The sequence below is a fragment of the Topomyia yanbarensis genome, chromosome 1 (genome assembly GCF_030247195.1).
Source record: "Topomyia yanbarensis strain Yona2022 chromosome 1, ASM3024719v1, whole genome shotgun sequence".
Lineage (NCBI taxonomy): Eukaryota > Metazoa > Arthropoda > Insecta > Diptera > Culicidae > Topomyia > Topomyia yanbarensis.
In genome coordinates, this window is record NC_080670.1 from 38,365,667 (window position 1) to 38,380,392 (window position 14,726).

Consider the following 14,726-nt stretch of genomic DNA (forward strand, 5'->3'; position numbering starts at 1 on the left):
TTAGGCCAAATGAGTTGGCATCGTTATCTAGAGTCCTTTGCCAAATTAGGTGAATATTATTATCAAATCAAATTTTTTTTTTATTTTAACATACGCATGGACGCAGTCAAGCACCCTCAACCCAACAGGATCTTTATTCGATATTGTGAGCCGGAATCGAATATTACAGTGAGTCGAAATTTCCAATTGATTTGATTGGGCATTTTTGACACATTTAAGGAAACAATGCTATGCAAACGCTTCTAACACTCCGGAAGTAGCAGCCTTATCTACATTTAGGCGACCGTTTAACTTTAAGACGATTTCGCTACGATTTTAAAACGATATATACACTCAGCGCACAAAACGACTTCCGCGGGGGGATAATCACAGGAAAAATATACTTAGGTGTAGCATCAAGAAGTATTCAACAGATGAGATAGAATGTAAATAACAAACACCGCTACTTAAAGGCAGCTCAAATAATAGAGCAAGTATCCGTTTTTACACGATTCCACACCGATGAACGAGAAATTATTTCATACCACATTCCACGCTAGGCTTGTTGCATAACGCACCGGCTCATTTGGATTGGTGAACGACATCTATACATCAGAAATGGCAGTTTTAGAATAGCGTTTGTCGATTTATTTATTAATAAGTGCGTATGCAATATAATTTTAAATCTAGAAGGCAGGGTACAATAAGCCGTTGCTCGCACGTTGGTAAAATATAAGTTACTCTTTTAGGTGTCATTATTGATGTTTCAAAACGAGCAGAGCATTTTATTTGGGAAGTATTTTGACAATTGCTGATTTAAATTTTTGCGCCTTGGAAGGGCCTTCTTCAAACTCAGATCTATTGGGCGCAATGAATGAAAGGGAGCGTTTTGTTAGTATTGGTTGGTAATCTAAGGGAGTGTTTAAAATTATATTTTAACCTTTAGCAAAACGCTCGTACTCTTCCTGCGTTCTTTCGGTTTTTTTTTCGATCGACGAATTGGAACAAGCAATCTCAAGTTTTTAGGATTGAATAATCCTTTCCAATGCAGTTGATGCACACATCATCTAAGATTCCGTAGATTTCTTTCAGTATGACAGTAAAAGAGCATTCAAAATAATTCGTTTATTAAATACATCCTTTCGAAAAGACAATAAATAGAAGCGGCGAAAGCAAATAAATAATTAACAGTTAACAATTGGTACGAAATTCGTCTAACAGCGCGTGGTCATTCCTTTGGTTCGATTGGTTCACCCAATCTGAAAGGTTAACCAGTCTGGCATTCTGTGGTTTCGATTCGTCTTCGACGAGAAAGTTGCTTTTTGGTTTGAAGACATTCCGTTCTGTACATTTGCGTTACCCGCGGATTGTGGTGTCCCGGCACAATTTATTTATTTTTTGGTTTACTTTGGTTCCCTAGTATGCATGAGCGGAGCTCGATGATGATGACGATGATGACGATGACGACGGCGACGAACCAGAGCTAGAGACGGAAGATCCGGAGTTGTACGCCGTTGAACTATACGACGATCCGCTGGAGCTTGGGTAGTAGGAGCTGTAGGCCAGGTTGTGCGAGGAAGACGAGGTCGATGGTTCCCAAACGCGGGAGTACGGTCCCCCGGACTGTGGCTCCCAGGAAGATGGGTTGTAGCTGGACGGTGGCTCGGTGGTAGCTGGAGCTGGGGCACCATATTCGGCAGCCGGTGGCATCATTGGCATCATTGACATCATTGGCATGCCGAGACCGGATTTCTTGACCAGTTGGGCAATGAGGAAACCGAGCACCAGGGTGATGGCCAGCTTGGACAGGATCAGCGCCTTCATGGCTTTCAGTCCGATCAGGGCGACGACGATCGGCATCAGTGCTTTCATTTTCAGCTTAAGCAGCAGCAGAACTGGAAGCAGGAGTTTCTTCTTCAGTAAGTGACCACGGGATTCTGCGTGGCGAAGGGATGGGCGCGTGCGGTTTGGGGAAGAGTTGGTTTAGTAAGTTAGTTTTCTATTTGTTATGTATTTGTTTGATGCGATTAGGTAGTGGAAGTCCGGCTTGAGCAGAGAAGGGGCCTGTTGATTAGTGTGGTATAAGCAGGCTGAACTTGTGAGTAGCGTGATTCAAACGATGCAATCGAGCTGTAGTAATGTAGAAATTCGTATATGATGGAACTGTATAAAGGTAACCGAAGTTTAGTCCCCCTTTACTTTAGTACCCCACTAATTTCGACCAGCCGACGACAAACAGATAAACGATCACCGGGGCAATAATGAAAGTAACAGTGTTTAACTCTCATATCCGGTTGAAGCGACTATTTCTTAATTGCTTTAGTCTGTTATAGTTCTGACTTGATCAGAGGTATATAGTAGAAGAGTGCGTCTGGTGGTCAGTGCATATTGAAAGCTCGTGCGTTTAAATAATTTTTAGAAGGAGTTCAAAATCTATTCAACTGGTGATCTGATGGGAAAAACTATTTGGTGACAAACAGGAGGCCTATTAAATTTTATTTTTAGCTTCAATAAATTCACCAATAAATCGTCGCTCTTTAGGAACATAGTGTGTCAAGTTTGTATCATTTGTTAGCAGACGTGTATCGGTTTTTGTGCTTTTTTACCATTGAACCATTAACCGAAAGATAGTCCCTGATTTACAGACAAGTAAAATTCTATGAACGTATTAATGATTTTGCATTTGCAAGCTAATCAATTTGAATGTGGTTGTTTGCAGATTGCCAATTGTCACATTTCTTTAAATAAAAAAAAAGAATGCTTGTGAGAAAATTTCTTCTGGTTGTTCAATTCTTCCTCGCTCTCCTTCTCTTTCTCACTATTAATTTATCTCAGTAATGATTTTCCGAATGTGCTCTAAATCTGCCGCTCTCAAAGATTTATCAACATGGCAATCGTCACTAATACTTAGAATAAAACGCGGTATGTTTAAATGGTGCTTACTTAATGTAATTCCACTGACTCAGCAGAGCTACCATCAGTACTACGGAGTTGGATCCAAGAATAGATACTGGGTTTGGTCTCGCTACATCCAGGCACTACTACCTTGATAGCATTTTCATCGAGTAGTTTATTTAGTTTTCTAACATACGGTTTCTATGTAATTTTTGAGGTGTTCAAATTTCATATTAATCAAAGGAAAGAAAGTGTCAAACAATATTGTTAGAAGTGGATTTATTGGAAGAAAAGATGCTTTCACCGGAAAATTGTTGTAATTTCACGGAAAAGACAAATGCAATATCATTTGTAAAAACAGCTTTTAAATTGAAGAGCAGAGAAAATAAGAGACTTTCTCCAGCCAGCTTCTTGCGGTAGTGCAATTCACATCCAATAGGGATCTTTAGGGGTATGCGGTTAACACACTAAACCAGCCCTTGTTCAGTAATTTCTTGCACTGTAAAGTAATATTTTTACGGAGCTGTCAGCAAATTGTTTAAAAAATTGCGGTAAAGTTTTAATTTTTTAGCGATTTTCAGTAATTTTTCGATTAACTTGCTGAAACCCGCAATATTTTTCACTGAATTTATCAGCACTACGGTTTTTTCGGTACATAAACATTATCCTGTAAAATACTGACTGATTGTTCGGCAAAATTGTACCAACATTACCGAACCTCGTCAAAAACTTACAAAACAGGTACAGCAAACCATCTGTCAAGTCGCCATCTTCAGAGGAAACTGCTGACTGACCAGTATTTTTTGACGTTTGGATAGAACGGATTGCGGAGAGTTCGGTAACCGAATTGTTTTACTGGATTGATTACCGAACGGTTTGTTGTTCAAAACCCCAGCAAAATTTTACTGAGCCCAGTAATTCAAATTAAGTGTGTAGGGCATTTTCTGATGCAGATTATTACCACTGAGAACTGACACACAAGTAAAATTTTCAACTTGTGTAAAAAATTAAACTGTCGTTTTGAAATGACAACAGCAAGTAGCAACTTGCCGCTGGTCGGCGCTTCGATCGGCCAGCAATCTATACGGTACTTGTATGCAAACTTTTATACAATGGTGACTCACGCATGCGAACCTGCATGCGATGGTGATTTTCAACGTATTTTCATTTAAATGTTTACACAGGTTTTTCGGGAAAGTTTGTTCTAGCTTATATGTCTGTTCTCTGTGTTATTATTGTGATTTAATATCTCAATCCACTTTTTATTTAAGTCCGAAACTATTGAAAAAAACATTTTTTGGTTCGTTTCCTTTTAGGACAACAACACATCCAAACCCTTGAGACGTACTTGACTTGAGAATACGATTGTATAGGTTGCGTCATCAGATCTACTATAGTTGGCAGATTAAACTTGGGACTGCAAGCTGCTAGCGGATTGCAAAAGTACCAGATCATGCTGTATGGGGTGCTGTCCCGGTTAACGATAAGGCGAATGGACATGTTTGCAGATACGTCATTTAGTAGTACAACTGTCAGTTTGTTAGTCGAATTAAATTTGGTATTTTTAAGTTTAAAAATCTAAAAATAATAATTCTGGTTTAAAAACAATATGGATGTACTCTTTTGGACATCCGCTATCAGTACAAATGAAAAACAGCGACATTTTTTTTTCAAGTTAAAGATCCGTATTGCTTTTGACAGTTTTAATTTAAAACCAGTTGCTTGCGAGAGCTGTCCAGAAATCTTGTCCATGGTCCATGGCTGTTTTCTGTCAATCACGTAGCGTACGGGGCTCTTCAGGTCCCCTTCAGCTTGGCCGATACACCTTGTCCGCTGCGCACCTCTTCTCCTTGCAACTGCCTGACTACTTTTCAGAACCATTATATAGGCAGTCTTTCAGACAACAGAAACAGCTAGCCACAGTCGCACAATGTTAGCTATTCGAACATTGGGATGTTATCCAGGCAACTTCTGCAACTGTGGTTCATAATTCTTTTCAATATTCCCTCTTACAACTGCGCCCCAACCTAAATTGTTCGCAACATCTTTCTTCCAAAAACCACCCATGGCGTTGGTCTTACTCCAGTATAGTCCAGGTTTCAAGGCCGTATAGGACAACCGATCTTTTGAGCGTTGATGGTAGCTTCGCGTGGTAGAGTACTTGGTTCGACCAAAGGGCAAGAAGGCTCAATTACTTGTTATTCTCAGTGGGAAGCCCAATGTTTGTTTCTTGGAGTCTGCGTCGATAGACTACTGTTCAAAGCTAGGTCTTTGCGGGTGTTACTGTTCATAGCCTGCTGATTGTGGGTTGAGAGGCTTCCTGCAGGAGCTATTTTCAAAATCCAGCTGATTGCGGAGAGTAATATTCAAAGCCTGGGAATCTGCTATTCAACCCTTAACTAAGTTTTACGCTACCTCTAAAACCGATTACTTGTTGGGTCCGCTTTCCAAAGTTCATAACCAACTACTTGCGGGACTGCCAACCAAAGCCAAATCCTTACGATTAAAAGTCAACGGATAGTGGCGCTGCCATTAAAAGCCAGCTGCTTACGAAGACTAATATCCAACCCAAGTAGCAATTCTGGTTTTATAGTACACTACAAGTGCATTCTAAGTTTTAAGAAGGTCTTTAAAAGTGTCAAAAAACCCCAGTTGTTACTAGGGAATGCTAGAAGGCTGTTGTTCAAAATTAGCTGATTGGGGGGACTCTTTAAAATCAATTGCTTACGAGGGTTAGGCTGCTACTCAAAACCAACTGTTTATGAAGCTACCACCCGAAGTCATCTGAGGCTGTTATCAAAAGCTAGCTGATTGTGGGCACCACTATTCGAAACCTGCTCCATATGAGGTCTGCTATTCAAAACCAACAGGGCCGTAGCGTGGTCTTCTAGCGCCCTTGACTGAGTCTCAGTTTTGCGCCCCTGTAACATTTTAAGACAATCCAACCAGTAGGCAATGTTCAAATGTTCGTGTTTGATAGTCGCTCATTTCATGTAAATTCCAGTCGCAAATCTTGTACTGTATATTCGTGAAATCAGTTGACGCTAGGTTTTGAAGACGACTGAGCGAGCATCTATTCGAGAAAGTGCATATCAAGACCAGTATACTGATTAGACAGTTTTTAGGAGCTGTGTCCTGGTTGGTGGATTGTAGATTACGGTGTAAATCATTAGAATGGAATTTCCATTCCAAGTCCAAACATTACTCACCCATCTTTTCGCAAATTCGAGTGAAACAAAGATGCTCTTATTATCTATTTCTGATAAAAGTTTTTACACATTCTTCGTGATAGTTAATTAGATCGATAGCCATTCGATAGCCATCGATAGCCAAACCATTTTTGTTGAACTCCGTCGGACGAAATATCTTCTTTCGGATCAAAGAAAGAAATTATCAGCCGTACCGGATATCTCAAAAGTTCGCCCAGGCGAGCTTAGAATTGTGATTTTTGTAAAAGTTTCTATTGTAGAAATTCGCCTCTTTTTTCCGGTTAGAAAAATCTCTGAAAAAATCTGTAAGGGTGTGAGTTCAGCTTGCCCCCATATTGTGATATTCTGTCTAAAGCAAGTAAATGACTTTTTTTTGTAGGAGACGAAAAACTTCGACCGGTAATTGTGGCAGGCAAGCAACATTGAGATCGATGGTGTGGTCACCGATTCAAGTTTGTCATGCGTGGACTACCGAACAGCTCGAAGAATCTCCGACACAGGACTGGTTGGGCTATACTGGGCACCGGCCAGTTTGTGATATCGAGGAACTTCTCCCAGCATCGAGGAGACTTCAATCTTCACGGTACGGAATGGGGTTGTCTTCTCGATGATAATTGTTCTTACTCCACGATCTTTGCCACAGCTTCAAGGGTACCCTTCTTTACCGCCAATGACTATATGCTGATTGTATAGAAACTGCTATTCAACGCTGGCAGCGCTATTCAGAACGAGTTGATATCGGTGGATTCTTCCAATTGAACGAGTAGATATCGGTGAATTCTATTAAATCCAATTGTTCGCTGATCGCTGGGACTACAATTCAAAGTCAACTGCTTGTGGGGCTGCCATTCATAGCCAGTTTCTTGCGGGGGCTGCTATCTAATCCTAGCAGTTTCCGGAGGATGCTATGGGACCATTCACAAACAACGTAGACCGAAATTTGAGGTAGATTACTTGCAGTTTTGGCAAGGGAGTCTCGCATTAATGTAAGTGATTCCTTTAAATTTCAGAGAGTTTTAGTCTGTTCAGTAATTTTTTTTAAATATGCAGCATTTTTCCTTTTTCTCAAAACTTCAATGAAAAATTTTCAAAATTGGACGAATGACAATGAATCTCCGAAGGCATCTTAAATACATGCTGTGTTAATCATAATAAAAAATTACTACGCCAAGCGTTTTAAAATTTTGAACAATTCCTGACATCATTCCCCAGGTAACCACGGACGATTTCTACAATATTATTATTGTTACTATTATATTTTGAGTTATTTGAAAACGGCTGTCTCAGTCTTTTTGAGCAAAACGATGGTTGTTTACTAGGGCATTGCAAAAAAAATTTTTTTTGAATTCTCAAAGGCCCCCCTCCCATATTGTGACAAATGTCAAAGTAAGCTCAGATGCCAAATTTCACATCATTTGGACAATTTTAGACCCCCGCCCACTTCCCTTGAAATTTTTTGAAATTAGTGCTATGGGAAAATATGGAGGAAAAATACATTAAATGCTATAACTTTTGAAGTAGCAATCAGAAAATTACAATTTATACCTCTTTTGAAAGGAAATAATCTTAGTATTTAAATGGAGATATTTTTGTTTCTAGGAAAATACGGGAAAGCGGGGTACTGGGTCATTTTGGCCCCAAAATCCCCTATTTTTAATGATTTTTCTGCTCCGTGATGCAAATCATACATATTTTGTAGTTTTTCTAATGTGAAAAAATCTCAAAAATCGATCGGAGCCTTTTTGACCTTTGTCCGAATACGAGAAGTTGGGGTTATATGGCCTTTTGTCATTCATATTAAACTTCATTATTTCAGTGGCGTAGTAGAGGCGGGGGGGGGGGGGGGTTTGGGGACGAAACGGCTGCCCAGGAAAGTGAAAATCGTTGGTTTCGTGGACGATGTGTCAATAACGGTGAGACACTTGAAGAAATGGAGGTGTCGGTGACGGAGACAATAGATGCGATCGAGAGCTGGATGAACGGGTCAGGCTGCAAATAGCTCACTACAAGACGGATTTGTTGTTGGACAGCTACTGCAAAGCGGTTCAGCGGATACAGATCACCATCGAAGGGCATGTGAATGCATCGAAGCGTGCACTGAAGCAATTGGGAGTGATAATCGACGACTGATTGAGCTGACACAACCACGTTGATTACACATGCGAAATGTCGGGTCTTTATCTAGTGTTTCGTCATCGATACTGCGATATGGGGCTCCTGCTTGGGGTGCGGCGCTGAAAACCAAGTGAAACCGCGAAAAGCTGAACAGGACTCTTCGACTGCTGGTCGTACGAGTTGCGATTGCGTACCGGAGGCAGTATGCCTTGACGCCGAGATGATTCCCATCTGCATTACCCTGACGGAGGATATCAAGTGCTACAATCGATGAAACGTCAGAAACGTGAGGAAGATGATGAGAATCGATTCGATGGTGACGTAGCAGCAGGAATGGGATAATACGGAGAAAGGAAAGTGGACCAACCGGCTCATCCAATCCTGTCGACGTGGGTCAATAGAAAGCACGGAGAGATAACCTTCCACCTGAAACAGCTCCTACCGAGCCACAGATGCTTAAGGAGTATCTTCATCGGTGTGGGTACGCAACGTCAACACTGTGCCGGGAGTGTGAGAACGTCGGGGAGACACCGGAGCGTCTTTGAATGTCCGAGGTTTGAAGTCTTTGAATGTCCGAGCAGAGTCTTTGAATGTCCGAGGTTTGAAGGGACGTGCAGGGAGCTACTTAAAACGGGAGGACCGGACATCAACCCGGATAATGTAGCCTACAGAATTACAAGCGACGTAGGGACGTGGAACGCAGTAAACAGAGATATGATGTAGATCAGTGATTCTCAACCTGGGGTCCGCGGGCCCCTTGGGGGCCGCGAAGTCATTGCTGGGAGTCCGCGAAGAGAAATATATTTTCCGAGTGCATATTGAATTTCAAATCTTGTTTCCTAACAAATTGAAAATAACATATTGATAGCATACAAAATTTATGTTTATCTGTGGGGGTCCACAGCAACCCAGTGTGATATCTAAGGGGTCCGTGGTAAGAAAAAGGTTGAGAACCGCTGATGTAGATCGACACCGTCTTACAGCGGAATGGACATCGAACAACGGTTTCGGGAGAGCAATCACCGCCAGGGAACTCTCCGCAGGTATAAGCTAGATCCACCGCCGAGGACTAGTCGAATAGACTGCAACAGAGCAGCGAGTATGAGTCGTCGAAACGCCAGCGAACCGGACGTCACGCTCCATGCGGATTCGCCCGACCGACCACGGCACCCCACCGGTTGTTCCGATAGAAAAATAGCGAAAACTAAAGAAGAATCGATATTGGGAAAACTTTTTTCGCCAGGGAACTCTCCGTTAGCGTAAGCTAGACTCACCGCTGGGGACAAGACTGAGTAGACAGCGACGAGACACCACTAGTCGCGGGTCATCGGCGCACCAGTGCATCAGATACCTTGCTTCACCAGAATCGCCGAACTGACCTCGGCATCTAGCTGATTAGCTCGATCTCGGGAGAACTTCTCTCGCCGGGGAATTCTCTGTCGGAGTAGGTCAGGTCCATCGTCGGGGACTAGACCGAGTTGTTCGCGAACAAGTCGAGGACTGAATGGACCATCAAGGAAGTAGTGCTAAATGGCCCAAGAAGGGAACTAAATGGCTTAAAGGAGTTGCGGTGCTAAATGGCACCGGTTACGGAGTCAAAGGGATCAAGAAGTTGTGATACTGAAACCAAATAAGAATCGGTATCGGGAGAACTTCTTTCGTCTGGGACCTCTCCGTCAGCTTACAGTCAGATTCACTGCCGGGAACGAGACCGCGTGGACCGCGACGATACACCACCAGTCACGCCGGGGATCCAGCAAACCGGATGCCCTACTCTACCGGAATCGCCGAACTGACCGCAGCACCTGGCTGGTTGGCTCGAACTTCTCTCGCCGGGGAACTTTTCGTCGGAGTAGGCTAGAATCTAGCGTCGAAAACTAGACCGAGTAGTTCGCGAATCAGTCGAAAGCTCAACGAGGAAGTGGTACTGAATGGCACAAGGGAACTGAAGGGCTCAGTAAATTAGACAGTCTGAAGTTTGCCGCCCAGATTGTCCTCGTAGAGGAAGAGCATTTATTCTATACCAACAGCTAGCTTTCCTACCTTGACTACCCAAACCCGTTCCCTGAGTTGTTGGTTTTTGAACATTTTTTTCTCCTGCTCAGAATATTTTTGAACATTTTTTCAAATATATAAAAAAATTTCATATCCCCCCCCAAAAATTTTCTTACTACGCCACTGCATTATTTTCTCGTGAATATATCTCTATTATTCTTCACTCAATTTTCATAAACTATACCTTGTTGAACGTGTAAAATTCTTAGGATTATAACCAAAATAGATTCGTTACCGGTAAAATTCAGGAACATCAAATTATGTCGATTTCACATTTTTATCATAAAATCGCACATATTAACTCCATTTAACAACAAAATTCTTATTTAAATTACTACTTTTAGTGTAAAATATGCTTAGGGATCACATGAGAAAAGTTTCATTCCTGGAAAAATAGGGGAAGTTGAGGTATTAGGACAAATAATGAAAAATATGAGATTTGTAGAGTAAATATCAAAAAGTTTGATGTTTCTGAATTTTACCCTTTAACGTTTTTATTTTTGTTTTATTCCTTAGAATTTTACACGCTCAACAAGTTACATTTTATGAAAATTTATTGAAGAATAATAGAGATATATGCATGAGAAAATGATAAAATTTAATATGAATGACAAAAAGCCCTATAACCCCAACTTTTCGTATTCGGACTAAGGTCAAAAGGGTTCCGATCGATTTCTGAGATTTTTTCACATTAGAAAAACTACAAAATATGCATGATTTGCATCACGGAGCAGAAAAATCATTAAAAATATGGTATTTTTGGTCCAAAATGACCCAGTACCCCACTTTCCTGTATTTTCCTAGAAACAGAAAAACTTTATTTAAATACTAAGATTATTTCCTTTCAAAAGAGGTATAAATTGTAATTTTCCGATTGCTACTTCAAAAGTTATAGCATTTAATGTGTTTTTCCTCCATATTTTCCCATAGTACCAATTTCAAAAAATTTCAAGCGAAGTGGGCGGGGGTCTAAAATTGTCCAAATGACGTTAAATTTGGCATCTGACCTTACTTTGACATTTGTCACAATATGAGAGGGGGGGGGGCCTTCGAGAATTCAAAAAAAATTTTTGCAATGCCCTATTGTTTACTGCCCAGTAAACAACCATCGTTTTGCTCTAAAAGACTGAGACAGCCGTTTTCAAATAACTCAAAATTTCAGTCGTTTGAACATAACATCAGTTACTATTATATTTACAAAAAAACATGTTTGCCGTTAAAAAATACAAATAGATCACGCAGTTACCTGGGTTTATTGATTCAGTAGATTTGCAGTTGTGAGATGTACACCGCAAAACATGTCTTTTTCGAGGCACATCCGTGGATTCACAGTCATTCGCTCAGTGCAAATATGAGAAAATGTCGCTCAATATGAATTGCCAAAACAAATTAAAAAAATATAATTTTTAGGGTGATTGCATGCCTTTGTTGATATGAGAAAGGCAAAATGTGTATTTTTTTAGCGAATTAAGCTCAACTCACTCCCCCCTTTACACTCATGTAATTGCATTTAACTGTCTCTGCTAGGATTTATCATGGCAATTCGTCTCATGGTATCGAGTACCACGCGTCTCCACCAAAAATAGTAATGGTCTAGCACAAAGGTTCAACCACAAAAACGTTACTCGTCAAGATTCAATAGCTTCACTTTTATTGCCAACGTTTTTGGTGTATAGTAGTCTGAATTGCCCATGTTTCTGGATTCAGACGAGATGTTGATTTACTTTTCAAATATGTTCATCCAATATTTTGGAATAAATTTTTTTCCCGATTCTTTAAATTCTCATGACTGAAAATTTTTGTATTATATACCTTTAACTTAACTTATTTGTGTCCTATTTACATCAATTTGTAATTGGCAAAATATCTACATTCACTATGGCTGCCTTAGTTATATTCAGCATTTGGAATCCAGTTAAGTTGCGCAAAAAAAAAATAAACGTTTATCAACATTTTTCAACTAATTGATGCTAATAGTTTCCGTACCATTTCGAACAGTAAAATCACTTTTGAATGATACGGTTTTGTTTCCACTTCACCCAACTATGTTATCTTGAACCTCAATTATTTCCTCATGCAAATCGAACCATTTGCCAACGATTCCGATTTATAAAAACTACTCCCCTCAATCGGATCATCTATCACTCATGCAACTCAGACCACCCTCATGCGTTCCTTAGTTTTAGTGTTCTTAGTACAACTCCACCCGAAAACCTTCTAACTTTCTCCACTCAAAGCTACACTTCCAAGCAGTGGCAAAAAATATTTCACTTAAATCACACTTCTAATACCCACCGACACCGAGCCCGGCTGGCAGCACGTCCAAGTTCACGCCCTTATCGGCCCGATAGCTAACAACTGCCTCGTCCGGCAGCTGCAGTTTAAATTCGTGGGTGGCCAGAATCCGTGCTACCCGATCGAGTATCACCTTGTCCACGTTCTGCTCCTCGAAGGCACGGGCTTGCTCCTCACTTAAACCGAGCACACCGTCCAGATAGACGAGCACTTTACCCTTAAGGCAACCGAGCACCGAATCCTGCTCGAAACATTCGTTCACAATCGCCGATAGTAGCTGCTCGCTGGTAGCGATCCTGGGTGTGGCCGCTTCAACCAGATTGGAAGCGATCGAAGCACAGGACACTGCGCCAAACAGGGCGGCGGCACCCAACATCAGCAGGCACGTGGAGGATTTCATTGTCGTTATTCTTCTTCTTCGTTATTGTATTGTTTCCAATTTTCACTTTCGCACCGCAGGAAGTGCCGCAGGACCTGACCAACCAACGTGTCGTTCAATTTATTTTAATCTATGCGTGTTGATTAAACAAATGACTGCAAGCTAATGATAGTGTATTTGCTACTGTGCGAGTATTTTATACCACTGCTCCCAATACACTTTCCACACCGTACGGACCTAGCGATCGGGACCTGCCTGCGATCACTCAGTAAGCTGGGCAAACTCACACCGAATTCGTCCAAAAACAGCTCCCTTGTCTGGGGACACTACCGGACAGCCGAAAAGCGTAACACCAAATAAGCGCGCGGAACCGTTTTTGGTCAGGTTTTTGTTGCAATCGAACCCCGGAGAGTGGACCGGATTTGTCGTAGCAAATATTTAACTACCGTCCAGCGATGTAGTTCTCCGAGTACCCCAACGACGTTACGAGCGTTGGAGAGTTTTTTCGATTTTTCGTCACCCGCACCGTCATACATACGCGGGAGCGCGCAAATGTTCCACTTTATTTATTGTAGGCTCATCAGTATTCTGGGTGCGCAGAGTTGACTCGGTACGGCCGGTAGGCCGTAACGGTAGGGTCTACCCCATCGGCATAGTTATGCGCTTATGGTCGAAAGAATTTCGACCGCATTTACGAGAATCACTTTCTCTGAAGAAAGTTTTTCCCTACGACTGCAACTGCAACCTTTGCTTGAACGGGTGGAACGGGGCGGTGTAGTCCTTGTGCTTTATTTGGCGCGTACATTATGTAAGATACGGAAGTCCTCCCTTTAGTGCTGGGTTCACGTTTCCGGAGGGTCATTAAAATCGTTTAAAATTTCAAATAATTTCAGGCATTCATGAACATAACTGTCGGGGAAATAGTTTAACACATCCGTATCAGCAGCGGATTCATCGTGGGAAGGGTTTGGTTCGCCAGTGCATTTGGAATTAGGTGAAAAGGCTGGTATTATGCACCTTATATTACTTTAACTGCTGAATATGTAGTTGAATATTGGAACAATACCAAATTCATCGCTACTTTTTATGATCTGTAGAATTTTATAGGCTCAAGATATATAACTTAGCTTGAATTTCCCTTCAGAAAGGCTAATGTCAGACTCATTGACGTTTCAGATTAAAGTACCCATTAGTATCCAAGTAGGTGTTAGTAGGTGTTGACAAAACTGAAAAAAACGTTGTTAGAACGGTAACCAATCGGTTACGTGACAATTCAACGGTATTAATTTGTTTTATTTTATGTTTCATAGCTTTTGATATATGGGTGATTTTGTCGAAGTTTTTTGGACATATAACTTTCAAACAAAACAATTGTGTCTTGCTATGTGTATTTAATTAGAAAATTAATACAAATACCTTTCTAACTAGTCTTAAATTGCCAAAATTAATTTACGTGCACGGATATATTGAACGTTTTACATTTTTGTATTTCACTTACCCCTTTTCACTAGATGAGAATGAGACAATTACATAAAAGTAGTCATTATTTTGTAAGATTTTTGCTCGATTGCTGCTAAAATTCTGCTTTGGGTTATATTGCCGGGGCTTTAGCACGGTTCCTAAAATGATGCTACCAGGGAGTGGCTCGGTTCCTGTTGAATATTTCTCAGTTCTAACGGAATTGATTTGCCCCTAATTAGGCTGGTCCGGCAGTATACTTGCATAAATCTGCCTGGGCTGCTAAGGGTTATAAGGCTGTTTCTGGCAGCGAATCAGGTATCTGGAAAGCTTCTTAAATT

At 41.1% G+C, this 14,726-nt stretch overlaps 1 protein-coding gene across 1 annotated transcript; it reads right to left on the reverse strand.

The window, feature by feature from the left end:
- Positions 1–1,275: 1,275 nt before the first annotated feature.
- On the reverse strand, positions 1,276–12,948 carry LOC131676290 (uncharacterized). The gene is made up of 2 exons (XM_058955410.1): positions 12,549–12,948; positions 1,276–1,916 (listed from the first exon to the last, which is right to left on the reverse strand). Exons 1-2 carry the CDS (start codon positions 12,946–12,948, stop codon positions 1,396–1,398), a joined length of 921 nt encoding a protein of 306 aa, XP_058811393.1. The 3' UTR covers positions 1,276–1,395.
- Between the last annotated feature and the right edge of the window lie 1,778 nt (positions 12,949–14,726).